The following is a 21,411-nucleotide window of genomic DNA, read 5'->3' as shown; positions in this document are numbered from 1 at the left end:
CCTTTGGTCTAACTCTTGTTTATGGGATCTCATCCTTTCTTTGATTTGTAATCACAATATCATTGAATTTGTTTTCTGGTAAAATTGCCTTCAGTGAAGACTTCAAAAGCTAACTCCCATCTTCATCTGTGTTTAGCCCGCCACATCACTGCGAGAGGAGTCAGTGTTTACACAGAGGAATCAATACTGCAAGATAAAAATGGCACTGATTTGATTCTTTGATCATTAAATGATGAAAACAACAAAGAAAACACCAAACCAGAAAAAAATAGGACGTGGTAAAGTAAAAATTCAAACTGGAAGCAGGTGGGAAAAAAGACAACAAAGTCAGGAAGAAACAGAGTTGAGACCTGGCCTCTTGTCTTATAACATTACATAACTTTATTTTTTTTTTTATTTGCTTCATACAGACATGAACTGCAGCTGAAAATCTACAATAGTATACAAGAGGCATATTGCCATTGTCTCTGGCTGTTTTGGGGTAGCAGCTGTCATTTGGCCCGGCCCAGAAGCTACAGCTTGTCCCTTTTGTCAGTAATTAGCCTGTTATGTACATGTACATACATAACCCCTCCTCTGACTTTAGACTTAATGAATACAACCAATAAATCATAAATCTCTTAAACCCTTTTGCCAACAATAAACTGTATACTCCTCTAGGCCAATATCCACAATAAACATATCTCTGATATTTTTTTTAAATTCAAACACATTATATTTTTCAGGTCCTTGTACCATGCAACACATACTGTTTGTCCGTGGTCCGGACTGCCTTCAATGTGTCCAGGTTGTTGCTGCATGTGTATCCATGCATTCATATTTATTTGCACTGTCACAGATGGCGGGTAATCACAGTTACTCGCTGTTATCACCACGCACACTCAATCAGCGATATTTTTTTTTCATAGAAATGCACAGTTAAATGCCGTATGCTTACCTCCGTGCTTCATCATTTTTATGTCCGGTGCATGTGTGTGAGTTTTCTTTTATAGTGTCCCAAATGTTTGCATTCAGTGTGTGTATTCTTGTCATGACTTCTCCAACAGGAAACACAAGAAAACCCACACACACTTTGCCAGCCTGTCTTACTTTCTCTCTCTCGGTCTGACGTTGGTCCTTGTGCATTCACAGCCTCTCGATGTCCCTGTATTTCTTCCTCAGGATGGAAACCTGGTCCCTGAACAACACAGGGTCCAACCTCATCTGGGAATGCACCAGAGGCATGAAACCCAGCCAGTGGCTGAAGGCGTTCATGCAGGTCTGACGCTGGGCGAAGTGGTCTGGGTCGGCCCACCGAGACGCCTTGGAGCCCTTGGTTTAGAGAAACAGAGATTGAAAACACAGAGAGCGAGTGAGGAAACAATCAGCAACAAGGGGATGCTGACAATAATTCTCACTGTGTAACAAATCACTCTGATAACAGCAATGAAATATTATCTAACTGAGCATGTCATAATATTTCATGTCAAACCCATCAACTGTAAGAGAAAGGTCAACTTTTATTCACGGTGCCACATAAGATGGATGAAAACTGAAAAGAAGGAACTCCATCATTTATAAACACGAGCTAAAATCTAAAAGCCTGGTCACAGGAAACAATGGTTCAGCAAAAATCATCAGCTCATCTTCACAAAATATTTATCTCTAGAGGCTTGGTTAGGTAGGGACGACTCATGGGGCTGCAGATGGTGAGCTAACTGCTAACAGAGTACATGCTAACAGTAGCCAGTCGCTACAGCTCCCAGAGCTTCTGTCTATCCTCTCTACACTAGGTGATTAAATCCCCCCAGGCATTTTGTTCTCTGTATTGTACATCATGTCATCATGAATAAAGAGTCACTAAAAAGGGAAATAAACAGACTGAGCTAACAAAGCTAGTGAATTGCTTGCTAATTGTCAGTTATGAGGGGCCTAGCCATATATATGCATCTATATGCCAAGCCAATACAAATATGTTTATTTATGCGTGTATGCTCATATTGTACATATGTAGTGTAAATATAAAAGGCCTATCCATCCCAAAGCCTGTCTACATATGTTGATATTTAGACATTAGGGTTCAAAAGTCTGAGACCGTTTTCCCAAAATGAGAAGATAGACATGTTAAAATTAATGAGAAATTAATAAGTAAAACATATAGATTTTGTATGTTTTATATATATTTTTTATATATATAATTATCCTAAATATCTGTAGATAGAAATATACTAGATATACTTTGATTGAAAAAATCCTCATGTAGAAATCTTATATATCTTATCTCATATATGTTATAAACTTATATCTTAGTGTATCCAGAGGATATAGGTGACATATAAGGTGACATCACTCTTGATATAGGGACATAAATGTCAGATATTACATTTCTGTATAAGCTTATACGTCGACATATTGTCTGTGAAGTTTGCCGACTTATCCGCCACTAACAAGGCGGGGGCTTTTCACCATCCCAGGTGGTGAAGCAAAGGTGTCCCTTGTGATGTCAGTTTGATGGCGCTTACTGGTGAAGCTCCTCCTTATCATGGACGGCTTGTCAGGACACAGACAGGAAGTGTTGCTCATAGTTAAACATGTTCCTCACAATTAGTTTTCACCAGAGAATTGAGGTTCATTATAGTGACAGAGCTGGTCGACCTGACCAGCTGGTTCACTCCGTGGGAGTCCCCCCCGTGTAGCTGCTGACACGCCAGCAAACAGCAGCACAGACACACAAACAAAGTCTCTTTCACATGTTTGGAAGTACAGCTTGTGTTTCCACATTTTTGCTCATGACTCACTCTGTCACTGTGCTAGAGATTTTTGCAGAGCAGAAACAGGTTGCAACTGATAAGAATTGTGTGCTTGGTTTTAAGGTTTTGCATGTTTCATGTCACATCTCTTTTTAGAAACAGCGAGTCCTTCATGAGATTTTTACAACCAGATTTTGTTGTACTCACATTGAGCTTTAAGTGCTCCACCTGGCACAACATGATGAGTCAGATTTACAAAATGAGACCAGTGCACCTAACACAGTGGCTGCTACATCTAGTGCTTTAACCAGTACAACATCAGGGGATCCATCTGCATCTTTATGAGCAGTCTGGAAGGACCTGGTGATGCTGCAAGTATCACAAGCAACAACAACAAAAAAACACTTTACTTTCATGACTTTTCCAGCATTATCTGATTGAGAGCAGAGAAAAAAAAGTGCTATGGTTCCAATAAGTCACAGAGATAACAGACGTCTCTGCTGTCACCGGAGCGATGCCGTTGTTGTGTGTTGTTGACTTCAATAGCTGAAGTATTTGAAGTCTCCTCAAAAGCTACTGGACAACTATCATCTCCTGCTGCTCTGTGTCCTCACCTGGTTATCTGGAGATGGACAACAGAGGTAGGGGGCGAGGGATGAGTGCTGGGCCCCCCGGTGGCTGCTGGGAGGTGAATTGGAGGTGGGGGAGGGGGGTATATGAGGGCAAGGTGGAGGGAAGCAGATATACTGTGGCAGGGGGGCGTGGAGTTGGAGCACATTCATCCTGCGTACTGCAGGAGGGAGGCAGCCGGGTGATGAGATTAAGGACAGAGCATAACACGTTTTTTTTTTTTAATCGTGTTAATCGTGTTGCGTGCCACCAAAGCTACTTTATTCTACACTGTCACTGGTGCTGTTACCACAGATTCTAGAGCACTACTATTTTGACCCTTTGATGCACTCGTAATTATTGTCAAGCTGCCACAGATACTTTCTGCAAAGATTTTAAATGGCGGAACAAGATATTTCATGGCAAGTCATACTCATCTAAGGATAAATAAATTATCAGACATCTTCATAATTACACGTCAGACATGCTAACATTAGCTTCTAGTTCAGACAGACCAACGGTTATGTGTTGTCAAGCAGGAGAAAACAGTTCTGAAATGCAAAAGAATAAAATTTTTTAATCATGATAAATCATGCAATTAATTGCGATTAATTGTTATTAATTACGATTAAGTAAAAATTTATCGTTTGACAGCCCTAAAATAAATATCAGTCACAACTTTTGTTAAAGTTTCCCAAAAGTTCCCTCTCCATGCTAAATGCCTATCTGCCGTTGCTTGAAGCAAAGTAACAAATCAGGGGTGAGAGAGGGGAAGAAGGGAAAAGAGAGACACTCAAAAAAAAAAAGAAAGAGAGAGTGAGCGAGGGAAAGAAGGACGGAGTAAATCTTGGTTTGCCATGCTGCCTTCACAATTAAGACATTAATCACTAAGTCCGTACTGCCGAGTCATCGTCCTGCCTGTGGTCAGGCCATCAATCAGAACCTGACACAGGGCTGGCCACAGGACGCTCACACACACTCACACACTCACTCACACACACACACACACACACACACACACACACACACACACACACACACATATTTTCACACACAACATTCACATATAGGGATCTCCCAAAGAGAAGGTCAGGGCTGTGTAACGCCTCAAGCTTCTCCACTGTCGCTTGTCCAACAGTGAACCTCATCTTCTTTTCCATTCGTAAAAAGAAAGTCAGGGAATTCGTCTGTTATCGCTGCAGCCTTTCACTCTCCTCAAACCACTGTCTCTTAAAGGTGGAGCAAAAATGAGGCAGCATTTTAATCATTTTGTTTGCATCTCGAGCTGTTTTCGCAGCAGGACACTGGGGACACACACAGTCCTGCCGGTGGCCTCTCACTGCGGGGAAGAAGAAGACCACTCGCTGGAAATCATGGATGTAAACTGAGCAAGTTCCAAACTGTTGAGAAAAGTCAGCTTTGCAAATGTTTTATGGGGAATAAACTTCATTCACCATGTTTGTTAGACCTCAGGGAAATATTGAATTTTCTGAAGAAAGATTAAACTAACCAGGAGATCTTAAAGAGAAGGATTATCAGGAGGCTTGAGAGCCACTTGTCACATAATTGCCACTTCAGTTACAGATTCACTAAATTAAACTTACATTACAATCAAAGAGCAAAAGTATATAATACATAGATTAATAATGGCACCATGTGGTGCCTAGGAAATTAATGATTACAGCTGACTTTTTTTGTTCATCTTTTTTTTTTGTGTGTGTGTGTTGAGTGTGAGGTCGTTTTTTTTTTAGGTCTTCAACTCCCCCCAACCCAATTTTAGGAGAGATCTCCTAGATGTCTGAAATTCACTCTGCAGCAGAACAACGACTCCAAACAACTCCAGAGACAAGAAGAACAAGGAGTCCTGCAGCAGATGGTGCAGCCAGACTCAACATCATGGAATCAGATGATGATGATTTATCAGACGACATGATTAGACAGGAGACGACAAGAATGAGGAACTGTGGCAAGTTCTCCAAGATGTTTGGAACAACCTTCCTGCCAAGTACCTTGAAAATTTGTGCAAATGTACCAAGGAGGGGTGTTTTCATGGGTGGTCACACCAAATATTGATTTTTAATATGATTTATTCTGTTTGCTGCATTTTGTATGAAGCTAATTAATAATTAAAAACTATTTGGCATTACTTTTGGGCCCTTAAACTTCTAAAGCTTATACTTAGGCATCCTGCAGATGGAGCAATGGGTGGTAAAGGTTAAAGACGTATCAATAAATTAAACTATAAACTACAGGAATATCTGACGACACATTCTATTTCATTTCTCAAATCAAACACTCAATTAGCTCATAAACCTGATGAGTGACTTAGTCTGCTGCCAGATCACTCAACAGTCTTAGTAATAAAAAATGCCGTGTGTCTATGAGTGTGAAGATAGTAGGACAGCCCTACCTGTGACATCATGGTTTCCTTGTACTGCTTCTTCTGTGTGACTTTGATTGGCGGTTGCTTGGTAACGGCCGAAACGAGAAAGTTCATTAGGATGTCCTCACAATTAGCCATGCGGTCCACCATGGTGAGCAGGCTGGGCGGGACATGATGGGTGAACAGGTAGTGGTAATATCTGACGTACACACACATACGGAAAAAAGACAGATCAGGATATTCTGTGTTTTTTTATTTATTTATTTATTTTTTTTACTGCAGATCTGTTCTATTCTTGTTCCAGTCTGTATGGTAGCTATGTTGCACTCTCAGCAACATGGGAGCACTAGATCACTGCCAACTCTGTTACCTCCCTGCCACGGTGCCTCCCACACACACACACACACACACACACACACACACACACACACACACACACACACACACACACACACACAAACACTTTCCACCTTTCTGTCTCACACTCTGACTCATCTATTCTGCCTTGCAGTGGCATTTAAGACTCTAAATAACAAAAGGACTAAAGAGTTGCAGCAAGCGTCCTAACAATAGAACAATGAGAAAGCTGTTTATCTGCGTGACAAGATGCTTCAAATCCCTTCAGAGAGCAACACTCGTCTCCGTTCAATTTACCGCTCTGCTAAATACTTTTTTCTTTCAGTGCTAGCTGCATGTTTTTGACAATCATTTTATGAGATAACGGAGTGGAGGTGGAGAAAGATGGTATTATCTCATTTCCTGTTCTATTTCCTCAGTGAAAGATAAAATGTAACTGGTGACTTTTAATGTGGTTTGTATCTCATGCAGAATGAATATGTATTGAAGTTGGAATAGATCAACCTGGCAGCATGTTCAGACTAAAGTGCAGCAAAAAAGTGCAAAGCACCATAAAAATGCGCTGAGAACTTGACTTCTTGGGGAAGCATATCTTTGCAAGCTTTACAAGCTATTAATTACTTTGCAGTGGAAGAAGTTACTTAGAAAAAGTAATTCAAACTACTTTATATAATTTGACAATGTATGTGTGATATGAAATTCTAACAAATTATAGTACAAAAAAATCACATGCCAGTAAAAAATGCCACTAAGTTCGGTGTATTGTAAAAAGTACCTACGTGTTCAAGGGTCATACACAAACCAAAAAATAAATTACCCGACAATTATAGTAGAGAAACAATTTATTTGCAGTTTTAATAGTTAACTACACAAAACTAATAATTTAACTACTTCAATCACTATGTTCATATGTATGTAGCTGAACTACTGGTTTAATTACGTATAATTTACAACTGCCCAACGCTAAATATAAACCAGTTTTAAAGTGATCCGAGAATCACACACTTTTATTGTATATTACTGAATAAACTATACACAGTGATAGCACCACAGTTTCATTAAATGGCATGTTGGAATGAATGACAGGCAGATCTCATCATGCCAGCTAGAAATGTTAGGAAGGGGAAGGGGAAAGGGGGCTGGATTTAAAACAAAGGGCTAAGTGGAAGGTATTAAGAATAATAAAAAAAAAAAAATGTAAATGCTTCCTTAAATATGATGCATGGCATCAGTGTTTGTGTGTTCTGTAAGTTCACCGCCTCTACAGGAAGTCTTTATAAAAGTCTTATACTGTAATTACCACATTCTCATTGTTAATCATTTGAATAAATGATGTGTGAAATTGAAAAGCATTTTATTTTCTGTAATCAGTAAAGCAACTGCAGTGCTTCACTGATCAGCAGGAGACTATGTGGCTTCTGTACCTGTGGTAGAACGCTGCTCCTGTCAGGACCATGGAGTAGTCATTGGTCCACTTGGAGGTGTAGCCCCAGCGGGATCTGGAATTATCCCAGTAGTGGCTCCTTGCTGGATAACCTACGATACGCTCCGGAAAACTTTGCCATACAATAAAGGCAAAATCCACCTGGGGGAGAAGAAAGAGGGGAAAGAGGGCAGAGAAAAGAAATAAGGAGGAGGCCAATTTAAAATAAAGATGATACAGTGTGAGGAAATAAAGCCAAGACATAAAAAACAAGAAAGAAAAATGAAAAAAAAAGAAGAGGAGAAGGCATGGTTAGGAAGAGGAAAGGAGACCAGAGGGGAAAAGCATAAAGTAATGTAAGGAGGTGATCTACTGTGGCTGGTTTATTCTAAATATACAGGAACCCATTTAGAGTGTAAACAGCTTTTAAAACAGATGAGGTAAACGGATAAAAACAACATATTCAGAAATGCTATCGAATGACATTTAGCCAGCAAGGACATCTTCTAAACAACTGCCTCGCCGCCTCTTCACAACCTGACAAAGGACTTTTTAAATGGCATCTCAACATTGTGAGCTTTTTCCTCCCACCTGAAAAGTCACCATCCAATCACATATTCTTTAAGTATCTACACAACATAAGAGTTGGAATAGGCCTGACCTATAATTTCTACTCATTTCCTCAGACTTGATCAGGTGAGGTTTCATTTTCATTAGTCTCATTTGTGTCCATTATAAACCAGTGCAAACATGAAAGATGAAACATGTTTAAGTAACAAACAACGATTCTCAGAAATCAGTTTAGTTTAAAAGCCTTAAAATAAAAATTATGGCATTTACTGTAAAAGAGCTGCAGGAAGTGCTGAGGTACAGAGTTCAGAACTGAGGTGTATTTCTTTTACAGATGTTAACTGATTCAGTGAAAAGCTGCAGATGCAGATCACACATTCTTGCAGGTGGAGTGATCCTAAAATCTTGAATCCTCCAACACACTAATGGTAAGAAATGTTTTCTGAAAGGAGAGTAAAACAAATATATAGTGGTAAAAACATCAGGTTTTAAACGCTGTGTTCAAAAATTCAGTGTGAGGTAAATTTCTCCTTCACTTACTTTGCATAAACTTTACATTTTTAGGACACAAAGCCAATACATCAGCTGAACAGAAGTTACATGTAACTGTAGTTGGCTAACTAAACAGACTGAATGTGTGTGAGTCTAACATCATACATTTAAAGACCTTTTCCATTACCGTAAATTAAGGAGCAACCACAGTCGCAGGCTCTGCTTTAAATTTCAGCATCGCTCAAGAGCTGGAAATCCAAGTTTCACGTACACCACCTTATTTTCAACATGGCAAACTTGTGTAGTCATAACTTTGCCACCATATTTCTAGAGCAGACTCATTCTTTCAATTTCCCTTGAAAATTTTCTACAATGAATTTTGTCACACTTTTAGACACTCAGATTCTGAGGTACAAGCACTGGTGAACTGAACTGGCACTGATCCCAAAGCTCATTATTCTCTAATACATGAATGTGCTGAGAGGGTGGTCATCACCTCTGGAGCTGCACATCTTTCTAGGGGGTACAAGATTGGACCATGTCTCTCTTGCTCTGTATGCCTCTGAGCCTCCCTACTTCCTCATAAAGAAGAAATTTCATGTGGAGTTGTCTTGAGAGCCTGGTGACCTTGAAGAAGCTGGAGCTACCTGAGAAAGATCTTCTTTTGCATTCAAAAACACCTCTGAGACGTACAGCCAGACACACCAGAGAATGGGGATCAGCACGTACTGAAATACTTGGTAATACACACACACACACACACACACACACACACACACACACACACACACAACATCTCAGGAGCCGAGGGAGAAAATTAATTACCAGAATAGTAGGGGCAGAGAGAGGAGCTGGGGAGGGGAGCTCTGAAAGTGGATGTTCTTTAGCGATACCTCGCGGCTTCTGTCATGAATCGCATGAGCAATTACTGTAAAGCACCGACGCTAAGCCGAGAGAAAGGTTGGAGCTGCCATTCTCCGTGTAACCCCTGATGAACGGATGTATTAGCAGAGTGTGTGTGTGTGTGCGTGTGTGTATGTTTATACTGTATGTAAGATGTGTCAGATGTCTCCACAGCTGTGCTGAAAGGATTAATGATATCATGCTAATATAATTTTGCCTTCAGAGATTAAAAAGCTCTTTATAATGTGAAATGAATGGTGTGTGTGTGTGTGTGTGTGTGTGTGTGTCATAGGCTACTTATGTGAACAAATGTCAGACTAAAGATGAGTTAAGTGGGCGTTGCTTGTCCAATTGGGAAAAAGCTGATTTAATGGGTCAGTGGTTAATGTTAGGTGAAGGGGTGAGGTTAGGAAAGTGGTGTTTATGATTATGGTTAGGGTGAGTCTCAGGAAATTAATTTAAATCTATCCAATGTCCAACGACATATGCAACATGCGTGTGTGTACCTGTAAATGCTACATAGTGAGGACTAAAAAGAATATTCTGCTAAGTGAGGACCTCATTTTCTGTTCAGAGGGCTGAGGGTTAAGACTTGGTTTTAGGGTTTAGGGTTAGAATTAGGTTTAGGTTGGGGTTAGGCATTCAGATGTGATGGTTAGGGTTAGGGGCTAGGGAATGCATTATGTCAATGTGTGTACTCACAAAGACAGAAGTACAAGTATGTGTGTGTGTCTGTGTGTGTGTATATGTCAGTCAGAGTAGACGTAATGAATTACTTTTACCTTTGTTACTATACCAAAGTTGTTTTTTGTGTACTTGTACTTTTTAGAGATATTCTAAAAATCAGTAGTTTCACTCTCAAGTATTTTAAATTTAAGGATTTTACTTCTGTACATTTAAAGTTGAAACCATTACAGAGTGAAAACAAAAGTCACATGATGACATGTCATGACAGTCATGATTAACTATGTGAGAACGCAAGAAATGAAATGGGATGGCTAAAAAAGGACGGCTAAATAACAGAAATACCTCTCTGTATGATGCAATACAGTGCAACAGCACTACACATTACATCCTCCAAAATGATCACACAGTTGAATCAACAACTCTCTAAAACAATTTTAATAAAAACTGAACATAATAACCTTCATGAAGGATGATTTATTACAGGACTATTGCATTAGACTACTTTAGTTTTAGATAGCTGTATCTAACAAACTGCCAACTGAGTATATATTAGTAATTATTGGTTGTATGCACAAGCTGGAATTTATTAGTCAATTTCATGTGGCTGTATGCGCTGAAATACCAATAGATATACATCTGCATATACGCCTGGTAGTCTGGAGATGTTCTTTAATCTAATATTATTATTATTATCACCATATAACATACATTACCCCTGCACTTCCCCCTTTTAGAAATGTAATACAGTAACGTTTACTGAGAACTACTAACTCTGTACTTTTATCTGAGTAAATTTTTACATAAGTAAAAGTACTTTTACTTGAGTACAATTTTCGAGCAGTCTATCCACCCCCAGTGTGTGTAATACATACTAATAGATCCTACAAGGCCAAAATTGATCCGAGGAGCTGAGGGTCAATCCAGCAATAGATCTGTTACAAATCTCTCCTGACATTTCGGTTTAACATGTCCAATTTCATGAGATGAAAAGGAGTTACATCATACTTTAGAGCCCTTATCCTCCCTCAGTATGTGGTCTTTTCAGATGCATTTGGAAAAGTTGTGTTTTCAATCTGTCTTTTTATTCTCCTCCCTGTGAAGTGATGCCACTGCAGTGCTTTCACTGTCAACTTCCATCTGATTTCAGGGTGATAAAAGTGAGGAAAATGTGTCTTAAACTGAGTTTGTATCCAGCAGTTTTGGAGTGCTGTGGCTTTGATGATGTTTTACCAACAGTCTCAGTGTGATCCAAGGCAACCAGCTGGGGCATAAGGTCTACAGTGCGATTACAAGCGGCTATTGCAGGGTTTGCAACATCTTTTGAATTATAGCTCCTCTCACAAGGTACTCTCGGTGGTGCATCGTTATGCCTCGTCTGGGCGGCTCTTAAAGTGTTCTCTCAGTTCACTCACACTTAAAAAGAATACTCTGTCCTGTCAAACTGTCAACCTCCCAAAATTATGTGGTGTCAACTTTCCCCAGAGTTTCTTTCACTGATTGCTTATGGCTTCTTTTTTGAAAGTTTGACATACCAGTGTTGGCAAGAAATGCTACACCATAAGAATATGGTCTATTACCACACCCCATACCTCCAAACAGGTCACACTAAATACTAATAATATACATATTTGGTGTGTGCAATGCATATGTAGGATTAGAATTTATAATTTAGATTACATGTTGGAAGTTGAGGTTGGTCTTAATAGTAATCAAATTCCTTTTTGTACCTAACTTGACTTGGAGCTTGGTAAAAAATATGGGCTAAAATTAAGGTCAATATGATTTTTAGTTTTGAAATGATTGAATGTTCAGAAATCATTATTATCCTGCAGTGATATGTCACACTCTGTAAACCAATGAAAAATACACTGTACTCTACAGGAATGAGTTTGAACCTGAAGGGGTACAGCAGAGGATTGGGTGTGAAACTTCACATGCTGAAACATCAGCATCCCTGTTTTACAGCTAAAAGCAGAGCCAAAATTAATAATTATCTATTAATAAATGTGATTGTGTTTTTTACGCACTTGTGACTTAAGTGTCACACACAGTTTGCTTTGAATTTGTACTCAGATCAGTTCACATAAGTAGGTCTCTTCCCTTAAGTCTTTGTGTGACCATGTGGCAGATATAATTTGTGTTCAAGTTAGTTTAGTTAGTTTATTCTTAATATTTTTATACACATACAAATATTTTGTATGTGTGTAAAATATTTTTTTCCTTTGTTTTACAGAGATTGATATAAAACCACTACTTTGGAACTGTGACTAAAAATCATCACCATCATCAGCTTCAGATTTTGAAAGGCAGGAAATTCCCTCATACTGTCTTCAGTTGATACTCTAACACTACATCAGACCAAGATACCACTCTTTATTCAGTACCTCTACACCCTGGACCAGCGCAGCACCCCCATACCTCACCACGGTCATATTCTACATCTCAGCCCAGCATCTGATCCACTATAGTTTGGGACCTTAAATCTTCACAATGGATGCAACGACATCTTCAAAACTAAAACAATAAAACAATAATTTACAATCTGATAGATCAACCAGCTGAAAAACTGTTTCCCTTTATTACTGGTTACCTGTTTATTGTCCACTCTTAACTATTTTCATTTTCTTATACTGGATGTTTATAATGTTGCTGAAGGAGAGAAAATGTCCTTTTATAAAAAATAAAAAAAATACATCATGGCTTTAAGTGTTGGAAAATGTCAAACTCTAGAATAAAATAAGGTGTGAAAAAGGATGTAAAAAAGCCCATTTAGGTAATATCATTATCTGTTTTATGAATTTATTATTACACTGACAAATGGTTTATGCCCGTATTGAAAACCCTGCATGATGATTGTTTTAAGAAGTGCCTAAACCCAGTGACTACAGAGAAATTCCTTTAAATGAGAAGAAGATCACAATTCTGCCATTGCCGCTGGAACACTATTTCCATATCCACCATATTGAAAATGTCTTCCAAAGGGCATAACACAGCAACACGCTTGGCCGCCCAATGAGAAACAAAAGCTTTGTCAGGTTTTTTCCAGTGGTATTCCTTTCTCTAATCTCTCTTCATGGAATAACCATACATTTAATGAGCCGAAACGATATAATTATAAAAATTGGCACAGCCATTCTTCCACTGCGATATTGTAATATGAAAAGTCCTAATAAAAGTGTAATGTTCGCTCTTGCACATTTTCACTCACTTGACATATTTCATCTCCTTTCAATAAATCCCCTCACCATGTTAAGAGGGCAATTAGAGCGGCGGGGTTGTGAGCACAGCAAAGATTCCCTCCACTTCCTCTTTATGATGCCTCTCTCTCTGTCTCTGTGACATCTTCTTCTCCCCCTCATTTAAAAAAAAACAAACAAACCATGTGCCCATAAAAGTTTAGCTGCTTGTATTGCTGCGCCACAAATTGTAGTACCATAAAGTGTAATTGTGATCCCATTAGTGTAGAGAAGGTGAACATTGACTTGCTCTGATCAATAAAACATCTCAGAGTTTAAAGATATATTGGATCTCTTAGGCCCATTGCGCCTCACAATCCATTATGGATCGCATCTTTTACTCGCTGAAAATCTGTAGTGAAACAAGGTTTCTACTTGTAATGACTCTCAAAGTAGGAGCTCTAATTTAGCATCACACATGAGCTGTTCTTGAACATTTTACTGCCTGTGGTTTGAAACATGAGGACTTTTTAAAAATTATTTTTGGGGTTTTTTAATGCCTTTATTTATAGTTACAGAGAGAGAGAGTCAGGAAAGCTGGGAAGAGAGAGGGGATGACATGCAGCAAAGGGCTGTGGGTTGGATTCAACCCTGGGCTGCTGCGGTTAGAACTAAGCCTTAATGGTACAGGCTCTACCAGGTGAGCCACCAAGGTGCCCCAAAACATGGGACATAGGGACTTATAGATACATGACATGTCTCAGCTTTTTTCAACATATTTTGAAGCAGCAGTGAGTTATTTTAAATGTATAAACTGTATGAAAGTAAGAATAAAAAGTAGTTAAATGACCTTGGTAATGGTATGAGAAGAGATATTATCACCTGCAATATATTGACTATACGTACTCATATTTGACATTGCTATTGAATATAGCTTGAACAGACCATAAATAGAAAGATTATTTGTTCTTTCTGTAGAACTTATATAAATGACTGAACCTAAATTAACGACAGAAGTCACTTCAGTCAGATTGAAACAGTCATTTTAGAACAACATTAAAGACCAAAGTGTAGCTGTGCTGTTGTATCAATGGGTTTATATTTTGCATTGTTTTGGGTGAAGGGTTTTGTGAAGTGAAGCTTAAACTAAAAACAGAATGAAATCCTCTGAAAGAAAAAGAAAATACACATATGTCAGACCTCATGGACAAATGCTGGGTACATGTGTGCATTTATCTTTAACTGTAAAATTTGTATTGACCTGTTTTTTTTTAAAATTTCACTGGTTTTAGAGAGCTCAACAAGGCATGCTGCTACTGACGCTAACATGTCAAGGTATTGATTAAAAAAGGGGGAATAGAAACATCATGTCCTCCCTTGGCAATGCTTTAGACAAACCACTGGTTTCTAATTTGTTCTAAAACGAGTGTCAGTGTAACAAACCACTGGGGTGTTTCAGATCCTTTTTCCTAAGTAACAAGTGAGATTTTAATCAAACAGGTACCCTTTGTTTTGACAGTGTAATGATACAGACACAGAGGTAATGGCTCTCGTAAAACTCCTCACTGCATGAAAGCACTTAGTTTTTCATTATACCCTTTTCAATAAGCCTTTCTACTCTCCTTTCCCTATTTCCTGTAGCCGAGATTTTCTTTTTCTTTCTGTCCTTTTCTTTTACTGTATCTTTTCCCCTCTACATTTTCCTTTCTTTCTTCCTCTGATCACTTCTTTATTTTTGGTTCTTTTCCCTTCCCTTGCCTGCTTTTCCATCTCTGATCTCTTCTACTTATCGCTTCTGATGTTTTCCTCTCCTGTCTTTTCTTTCACTCTTCTACCCTCTCTCCATTCCTCCTTTTTCTTTTTCTTTTTATCTCTACATACCCCTACTCTACTTTTCCCCTTCTTTTTCTTTGCCCTCTCCTTTCTTCTTCATGTTAAATTAAGAGAATGTGATCTCAACACTATCTATCCCAGCACCACACATCACACAGTAATTTAATTAAGACTGGGCTTCGAGCAGCCTCGCTACACAGTAAATCACTGAGCCTCCACAATAATGATGTCTGTAATCAGAACCCTTTGTTTTGGTTTCAGTCTGATGTCTAACTCTGGTGCTATGCCAGACGCTCTCCTCATCCTACTTAGTTTAATTTCATCTGATGGATTTGAAATAGTCCCTTAAAGGCAAAGCACATTTTCCACCTATAGCTCAGTGGCCATTGCACTGTTTAGTTGAGTGAGGCAATTCATTTGTAATGAATGGTATTCATGACTCTGTGAGGACTGACTGCCTCATTTCAGCAAGGATCAATACTTTGTTAAGACATCACCACCTTTTGCCACTGGCTGACATAAAACCATGCAGAGTGGAGCTGGTTATAAAAACATTTCCAGAGGAAAACTTCCACTGGCTGGAGTCAAGCAAGACATTGCTCCACTTTTGTCTGTTGTGCAATAAGTTGTTTGGTGAGCATCTAAGCATTTATTTCTAACAAAATAAAATGAAGAAATATATGCAAAAGTTTATTCCTCTGTTTATGTCACACTGCCACATTGTGCAAGTTTTTTCAACATGTCTCAAACTGTTACGCCGACTATCTTTATTTCATGAGGTTTACACTCCAGCAAGCATTAGCTGGGTTAGCATTACATTTGTGAAACACACAGGTTTGTCCACTTCTTACATTCTGTCTTGAAACATTAACGTGAAAACTCATGTTTGAAAATACAAACAATAAAGCATAAATGTAACTTCTGTCTTGTTTAAGTTTGTAAACCAAGCAGCCACACCGATTTGCCAAAATGTTAAAGGGAAAAATCTGATTTTTACATACTTATACTATACTATATACTATATAATACTAGGGCTAATTTTTGCCTGTGACATGTTGGTTTAGCCTCAGTATTTACAATGAAACTGTGTTCTCAACCAACTCATGGAGTTTACCCTAGCTTGATTTGCTAGCTAGCTGCAGCTAATCAAATCTGCTAGTGTCAGTTATCATTTCAGCCAGCAAATTCAATGGTTGCTGGCTAGAAATGAGAAGCTATTGTATACCTTTGTCCGAAATCAAGGACTCGCTGTTTCAAAAAATACTATAAATTTATAGGTAAATAGGTAAATCTGCCACCATTATCATTAAACCTGCATAGCTTAACAGTTGTAGCAACAGTAAGGACAGGGCTCAGGTAACAGTCAATCATTTCAGTTTGAAAGAGAAAATTTTGCAACCTCAAGACTTTGACATAGAAAAGTGCACTTTTTCAGTCAGACTTCAGGCTGGCAGCCAACGGTGAATTAATTTCTTTACCTAAGATGTTTGGTGAGTAATTAAGTAATTTAGATACTAATCCAGATGTTTGATAACGGTGTTTTGGTGGCCTTGGTTCTCAGGAGGGAGGTTGTTTCACCTCATTTTGTTGATAAAGCATCAGTGTCCCAGTTCACCGGTTCGCAAAACGTCAGTGTCTAACAAACAGGTTGATAAGCTATCAGTGACTCACCTCATTGGTTGAGAGAACCGAGTCTTCATCCAGACTGAGAACAGCATCAGTGACGATGACGTCGTGGGGGAAAAAACGACTGCTCATCGTCTATAAAGGAAGAGACAGAAAGAGGCAGCTGATATCATTGGCAATCATTTGTCAATACAATTAACCCACTAAATGCAGCATGAATCACACGTTCATGAAGTGATGGCAGTGGTAAAATTATTAAGTCTTACTTAATCAGCCATTCCTCAGAGTCAGAGCCATTTTAGGAGAAATGTTAACAAATCTTGTTTTTTTAAGGAAATGTGTTGACTTTAATAAGCATTTTAAGGTTATTAGGGTTGGTACAGAGTTATGAAAAAGTCCTGGCAAAATGAAAACACAATGAGAAAATGTGTTTGTTTACTCCCTGCTGTGTGTCTATCAATCAACGAGCTGACTTAATAGGTTTTGTGTGAGTCTTTATCAATTCATTGCCAAGCAGAAAGTGTAGCAGACCTTGATCCATTACCCTAAAGAGGGCTGCTGATGATATTGACTTGTGATTAAAGTCTGAATTATTTAACTGTTTGTGTAGAAAAGGGGAAAAAAAATGATCTTGGCTGTATGGAAACAAATTTCTGCTGAGGATTCAAACAACCACCTCCCTGAAAACATACAAGTAAGGCCAAAACTGAAAGAAGGGACAGAAGGTAGAGACACATACTCCCAACAGACAAGCATGAGTTTCCTGTTTTGTTCTGATCTCTTGCTGATTATAGCAGACTTGAACTTCAGACTTCACCTTTGTTTGACTTTGACCATGTGCTCAGCTGGCCATAAAAACACTGCTGCACGCTTTGGAAATTAAAAATGTACTTTTCTAGAATGTTTTATCACCATGTTTCCAACATCATCACACTGCGGACAACACTCATACACTGTCTGTGGTTTGTAGACTGCAGATAGTGTTTGGTTTGTTATTTTAAAAATGTAAGGCACAATGGTGGCTGGACAAACATGATCTTTCAAGGTGAATTTCCAGGTATTTCTAGCTTGAACCTGGGAGGTCAGCTAAGCCAACCACACAACCTACTACTAACAAAAGCATATAAGTTTTATTTTATTTATCTTGCAAAGCTCAAATCTTGAGACTTCCACTGGGCTGGAAAATGTGTTCTTTTGCTTCACCTGTAACTCAACCAATAAGATTATCTCTACCATATAATATTTTTGCCACACCTGTTAACTAAACTTGCTGCAATTATACATTTTTCTCTCTTTAATTTTGGTCAACTATTCCGTCAAAGATTTCATGTAATATTTAAAGTAATTTAAATGAATCCCTGTGTTAACTACTGTCACAGTTGTGACGTTTAATTTGGATTCACTATCTGAAATAAAGTAGATTGAATTTACACCCCCTGGGGTAATTTTAAGAGGCTTATTTTCTGAAGCAACACCACAAATATCTGCAAGGTTAATGTCTGCTCCCGTCTCAGCTTAATGAGCCCATGGATGCTGAGTGCAAATTCATCAAGAAACTAAGCGTAACATCAAACGAATTTGAACGCAAATCTCCTAAATTCCTCCAATTATTTGGAGTAGCACATAAAAACTGCATTATATCACTGCATAAAGTGAGAACTGTTGGCAGAAAATATTTTCTTCGGATGGATGCCCCATAATCGGCAGGATGGTAATTAGTTCAGTCAGGACGGTGTTCAGAACAGTTTCTCAGCTTTCTTTTGAAAAACACCATCACAACGTAATTGGCTGCAGTAAATTAGCCACAGGCCTGATAATCAACTGCATTCATCCCGGAGTAATGGTCTGAGTGTAAGAAATTTATAATATCAAAGATCACATTCTTAATGCACATGTACATTTTGTGATGGAACAGTCTTGCACGCTCTTGAACTGACTTCACTACATTTCCCAACATCCTCTGGGTCATTCTTCTCTGACCTTGTTATAAGTATCTTTAAATGGGCCCCTTGTTGTTTGCCCTTTTTGCTTTGCTGTTTCTCATCCACTGATACGGAGTGGGTGGGGTTTATGACCTGTAGTGCAGCCAGACACCAGAGGGTGATCAAGATGTTTTGGCTTCACTTCAGGGATCTGTCATGTCGTCCATCTTAATATAAACTCATTGGTCTGGACCAACATCACTTAACCCAACTTTTAGCCTAAATTTGAGACAGATATCTATGGTGTCCACAGGATAATTTCTGATAACTCTCATTATTTTTCCTCCTCGTAACACTGGCAGACCAACGTTTTCACTTCAGGTTGGCACGAAACTTGGTACATTCATGGTTCTCTGAGGATGTATCCTAACATCTTTAGTGATCATCCTTCATGGCTTTATGTGACATTTCTCAACAACTCCATGAAATTTGATGCAGACATTCATTAGCATTAGCTCAAAGCAACACTGTTCCTATATACAGCCTCACAGAGCTGTTAGCACGCCTGCAGACCCTTGTTTATTATGACTTGTCAAGATTGATTCACGTCACATCCATTTTGAAATTAAAACTATCCATCCAGTGCAATATTATCCCCAGGTTTTGATAGAATAATGATATCCAATGATGGATTAAATGCTGTGTCAGATGCTTTTCCACTTATAAAAATATATTTTGGCCTGAAAATGATCAAACTGAAGGGTATTTAATACAGACTTAAAATATCGCCCTTTGGCACTTTCAGTAATATGTCAGTATTGGCACTGGCCTTGAAACCTCATACTGGCTGAGGTATGTCTGTCTCTACCTGTCTGTCAGTGAACCCCCAACCTTACCCCCTCCCTCTGGCTGGTTTCAATGCTTTTCTGCCTCTGGACAAAGATTAGATCCCACTGAGATCTGTGGCAGTTCAATGGTCTGAACCTTATCTTTGTCGCTCTCCTTCCACCCATTTACTCTCTTAACATTTGCTATGACTCCTGCTTCTTCAAGGGGAGATATCTGCTCTGTCTTTGTGTCACAGATATACCAAGCTGTTTCTAAATTACACTTAAAGGTCAAAGATCACACGGCTATCTGCAGCACCAGCATTACCTACGAGCAGCCACTTTCTCTCTTGAAGAATATTTCACTTGCCATTATTGGTGTGTAAATAAGTATTAGGTCACAGGCACAGCTGATATAAGTGCTTCTGTATTGCTAGGATTAACTCAGAATCAGCATTGTTGCCTTTTGAAATAAATTCAATATATTGCATAGTTTTCTTGGCAAAATACATGGATTAAATTAAAACTGCACTACTTTCATTTTTAGATTAACAAACAATTAAGTTAGTTGTTTATGGTTATGAACCCTTTTCATGGAGCATGTGAGCATCTTTCAGCCTGTTGTTTTACGCGTGCAACCTTTTCCATTTTGGTCCAATTTCTCCATTCTCACCAACCAGCAAAAATGTTCAGCAACAATGTATGCTACCTGCCAGTCAGAGAGCGTTAGAGACTAGCTGGTGAAGAAAGTGGAGGATTTAACAACTGAGGAGACAGATAATTTTCTTAAGAGGTGGAGAGAAAACAGAGTTAAAAGGACTTGAGAATGGATTTACATTCACCAGGCTGACACAAACATGACTCTTAATGAATGCTAATGTTGCTCTGTATCTGTATAAATACAACATATCAGATTTTGTGGGAAAAAACAGTAGAAAATAAAGGGATTATTTTTTATTTATCCGATTTGACAGATGAAACAAACACACATCAGTTCTACAGGTCTGCATGACCAAAAATTAATAAACACTCATTTTGCCGTTGACCGGATAAATCCTAAGGAAATTCGAAGGAAATAATAAACTCAAGCATATTTCGAGGACAACAATTCTGCTGTGAGTCAGCTGCCCTGACCTCCTGTTCAATCAATCCCGACATTAGGTCCTACTTGACCTTTAAACCCTTCACTTTCATGCTCCTTTGGTCTAATTTAAATGCATAGTTAATGAATCAGGATCAATGTTGAAGATTAACTTATCAATATAAAATTCAGGGTGTGGGGGCAAGACACACAATATTGACAGGTGACTGATGAAGCTGAGGTATAGTGAACATATTAGCAGAGAGTCCATGGATTGCTCCTTTGATAATATTGATGTTTGGGTCATAAATGCTTAGCAAGCAGGACACTCCTTACAGCAGGGCCAAGCTACGAAGAACCTGATTCATCTGATCAACCAGTCAGTCATCCTGCCTGTTTCTTTATGAGCTGTTCTGAACCTATTTGTAATGCTTTTGTAGATATATTATATATATATATATATATATATATATATATATATATAATATATAATATTGGCAAATAAAGCTGTTTCTGATTTAACTGTCCTATTGAATATGTAAATGACAGTTAAGATTTTTAATAATGCCTGAGGAGGAAAGAGCAGGTATTTTGTCACTATTTTAACCAGAAGAAAACACACATCAGTCATTTGTTCAAATTCTTTGAACAAGCTTTGTTTAAATTTTAGTGACAAAGGTTGGGGTCTGATATCATTTTATCCGAATCCCCAATTAAATCTCATTAACTTTCTGTTTCATTCTTCCCAAGTAATAAAGTTATAAATAACTGCAACTCAAAGATAAAGTTTAGA

General features: G+C 38.5%; 1 protein-coding gene across 3 annotated transcripts in view; it reads right to left on the bottom strand.

Annotated features, from left to right (window-relative positions):
* Positions 1-356: 356 nt before the first annotated feature.
* Positions 357-21,411, bottom strand: part of LOC139612492 (exostosin-1-like) — a 211,506-nt gene continuing 190,451 nt past the window's right edge. For all 3 annotated transcript variants that reach the window (XM_071468112.1, XM_071468111.1, XM_071468113.1), the window contains exons 10-13: positions 16,834-16,923; positions 7,503-7,663; positions 5,749-5,920; positions 357-1,311 (exon numbers count right to left, since the gene is read on the bottom strand). In XM_071468112.1, coding sequence (XP_071324213.1) covers positions 1,126-1,311; positions 5,749-5,920; positions 7,503-7,663; positions 16,834-16,923 — 609 coding nt within the window. In that variant the 3' untranslated portion in view covers positions 357-1,125. The remainder of the gene's footprint in view (positions 1,312-5,748; positions 5,921-7,502; positions 7,664-16,833; positions 16,924-21,411) is intronic.

Source organism: Trachinotus anak, unplaced genomic scaffold (assembly GCF_046630095.1).
Source record: "Trachinotus anak isolate AG129_WGS33_773 ecotype Australia unplaced genomic scaffold, CSIRO_AGI_Tana_v1 ptg000031l, whole genome shotgun sequence".
NCBI classification, from domain to species: domain Eukaryota; kingdom Metazoa; phylum Chordata; class Actinopteri; order Carangiformes; family Carangidae; genus Trachinotus; species Trachinotus anak.
Note: the sequence above shows the minus strand (reverse complement) of the source record. Positions and strands in the feature narration are given on the sequence as shown.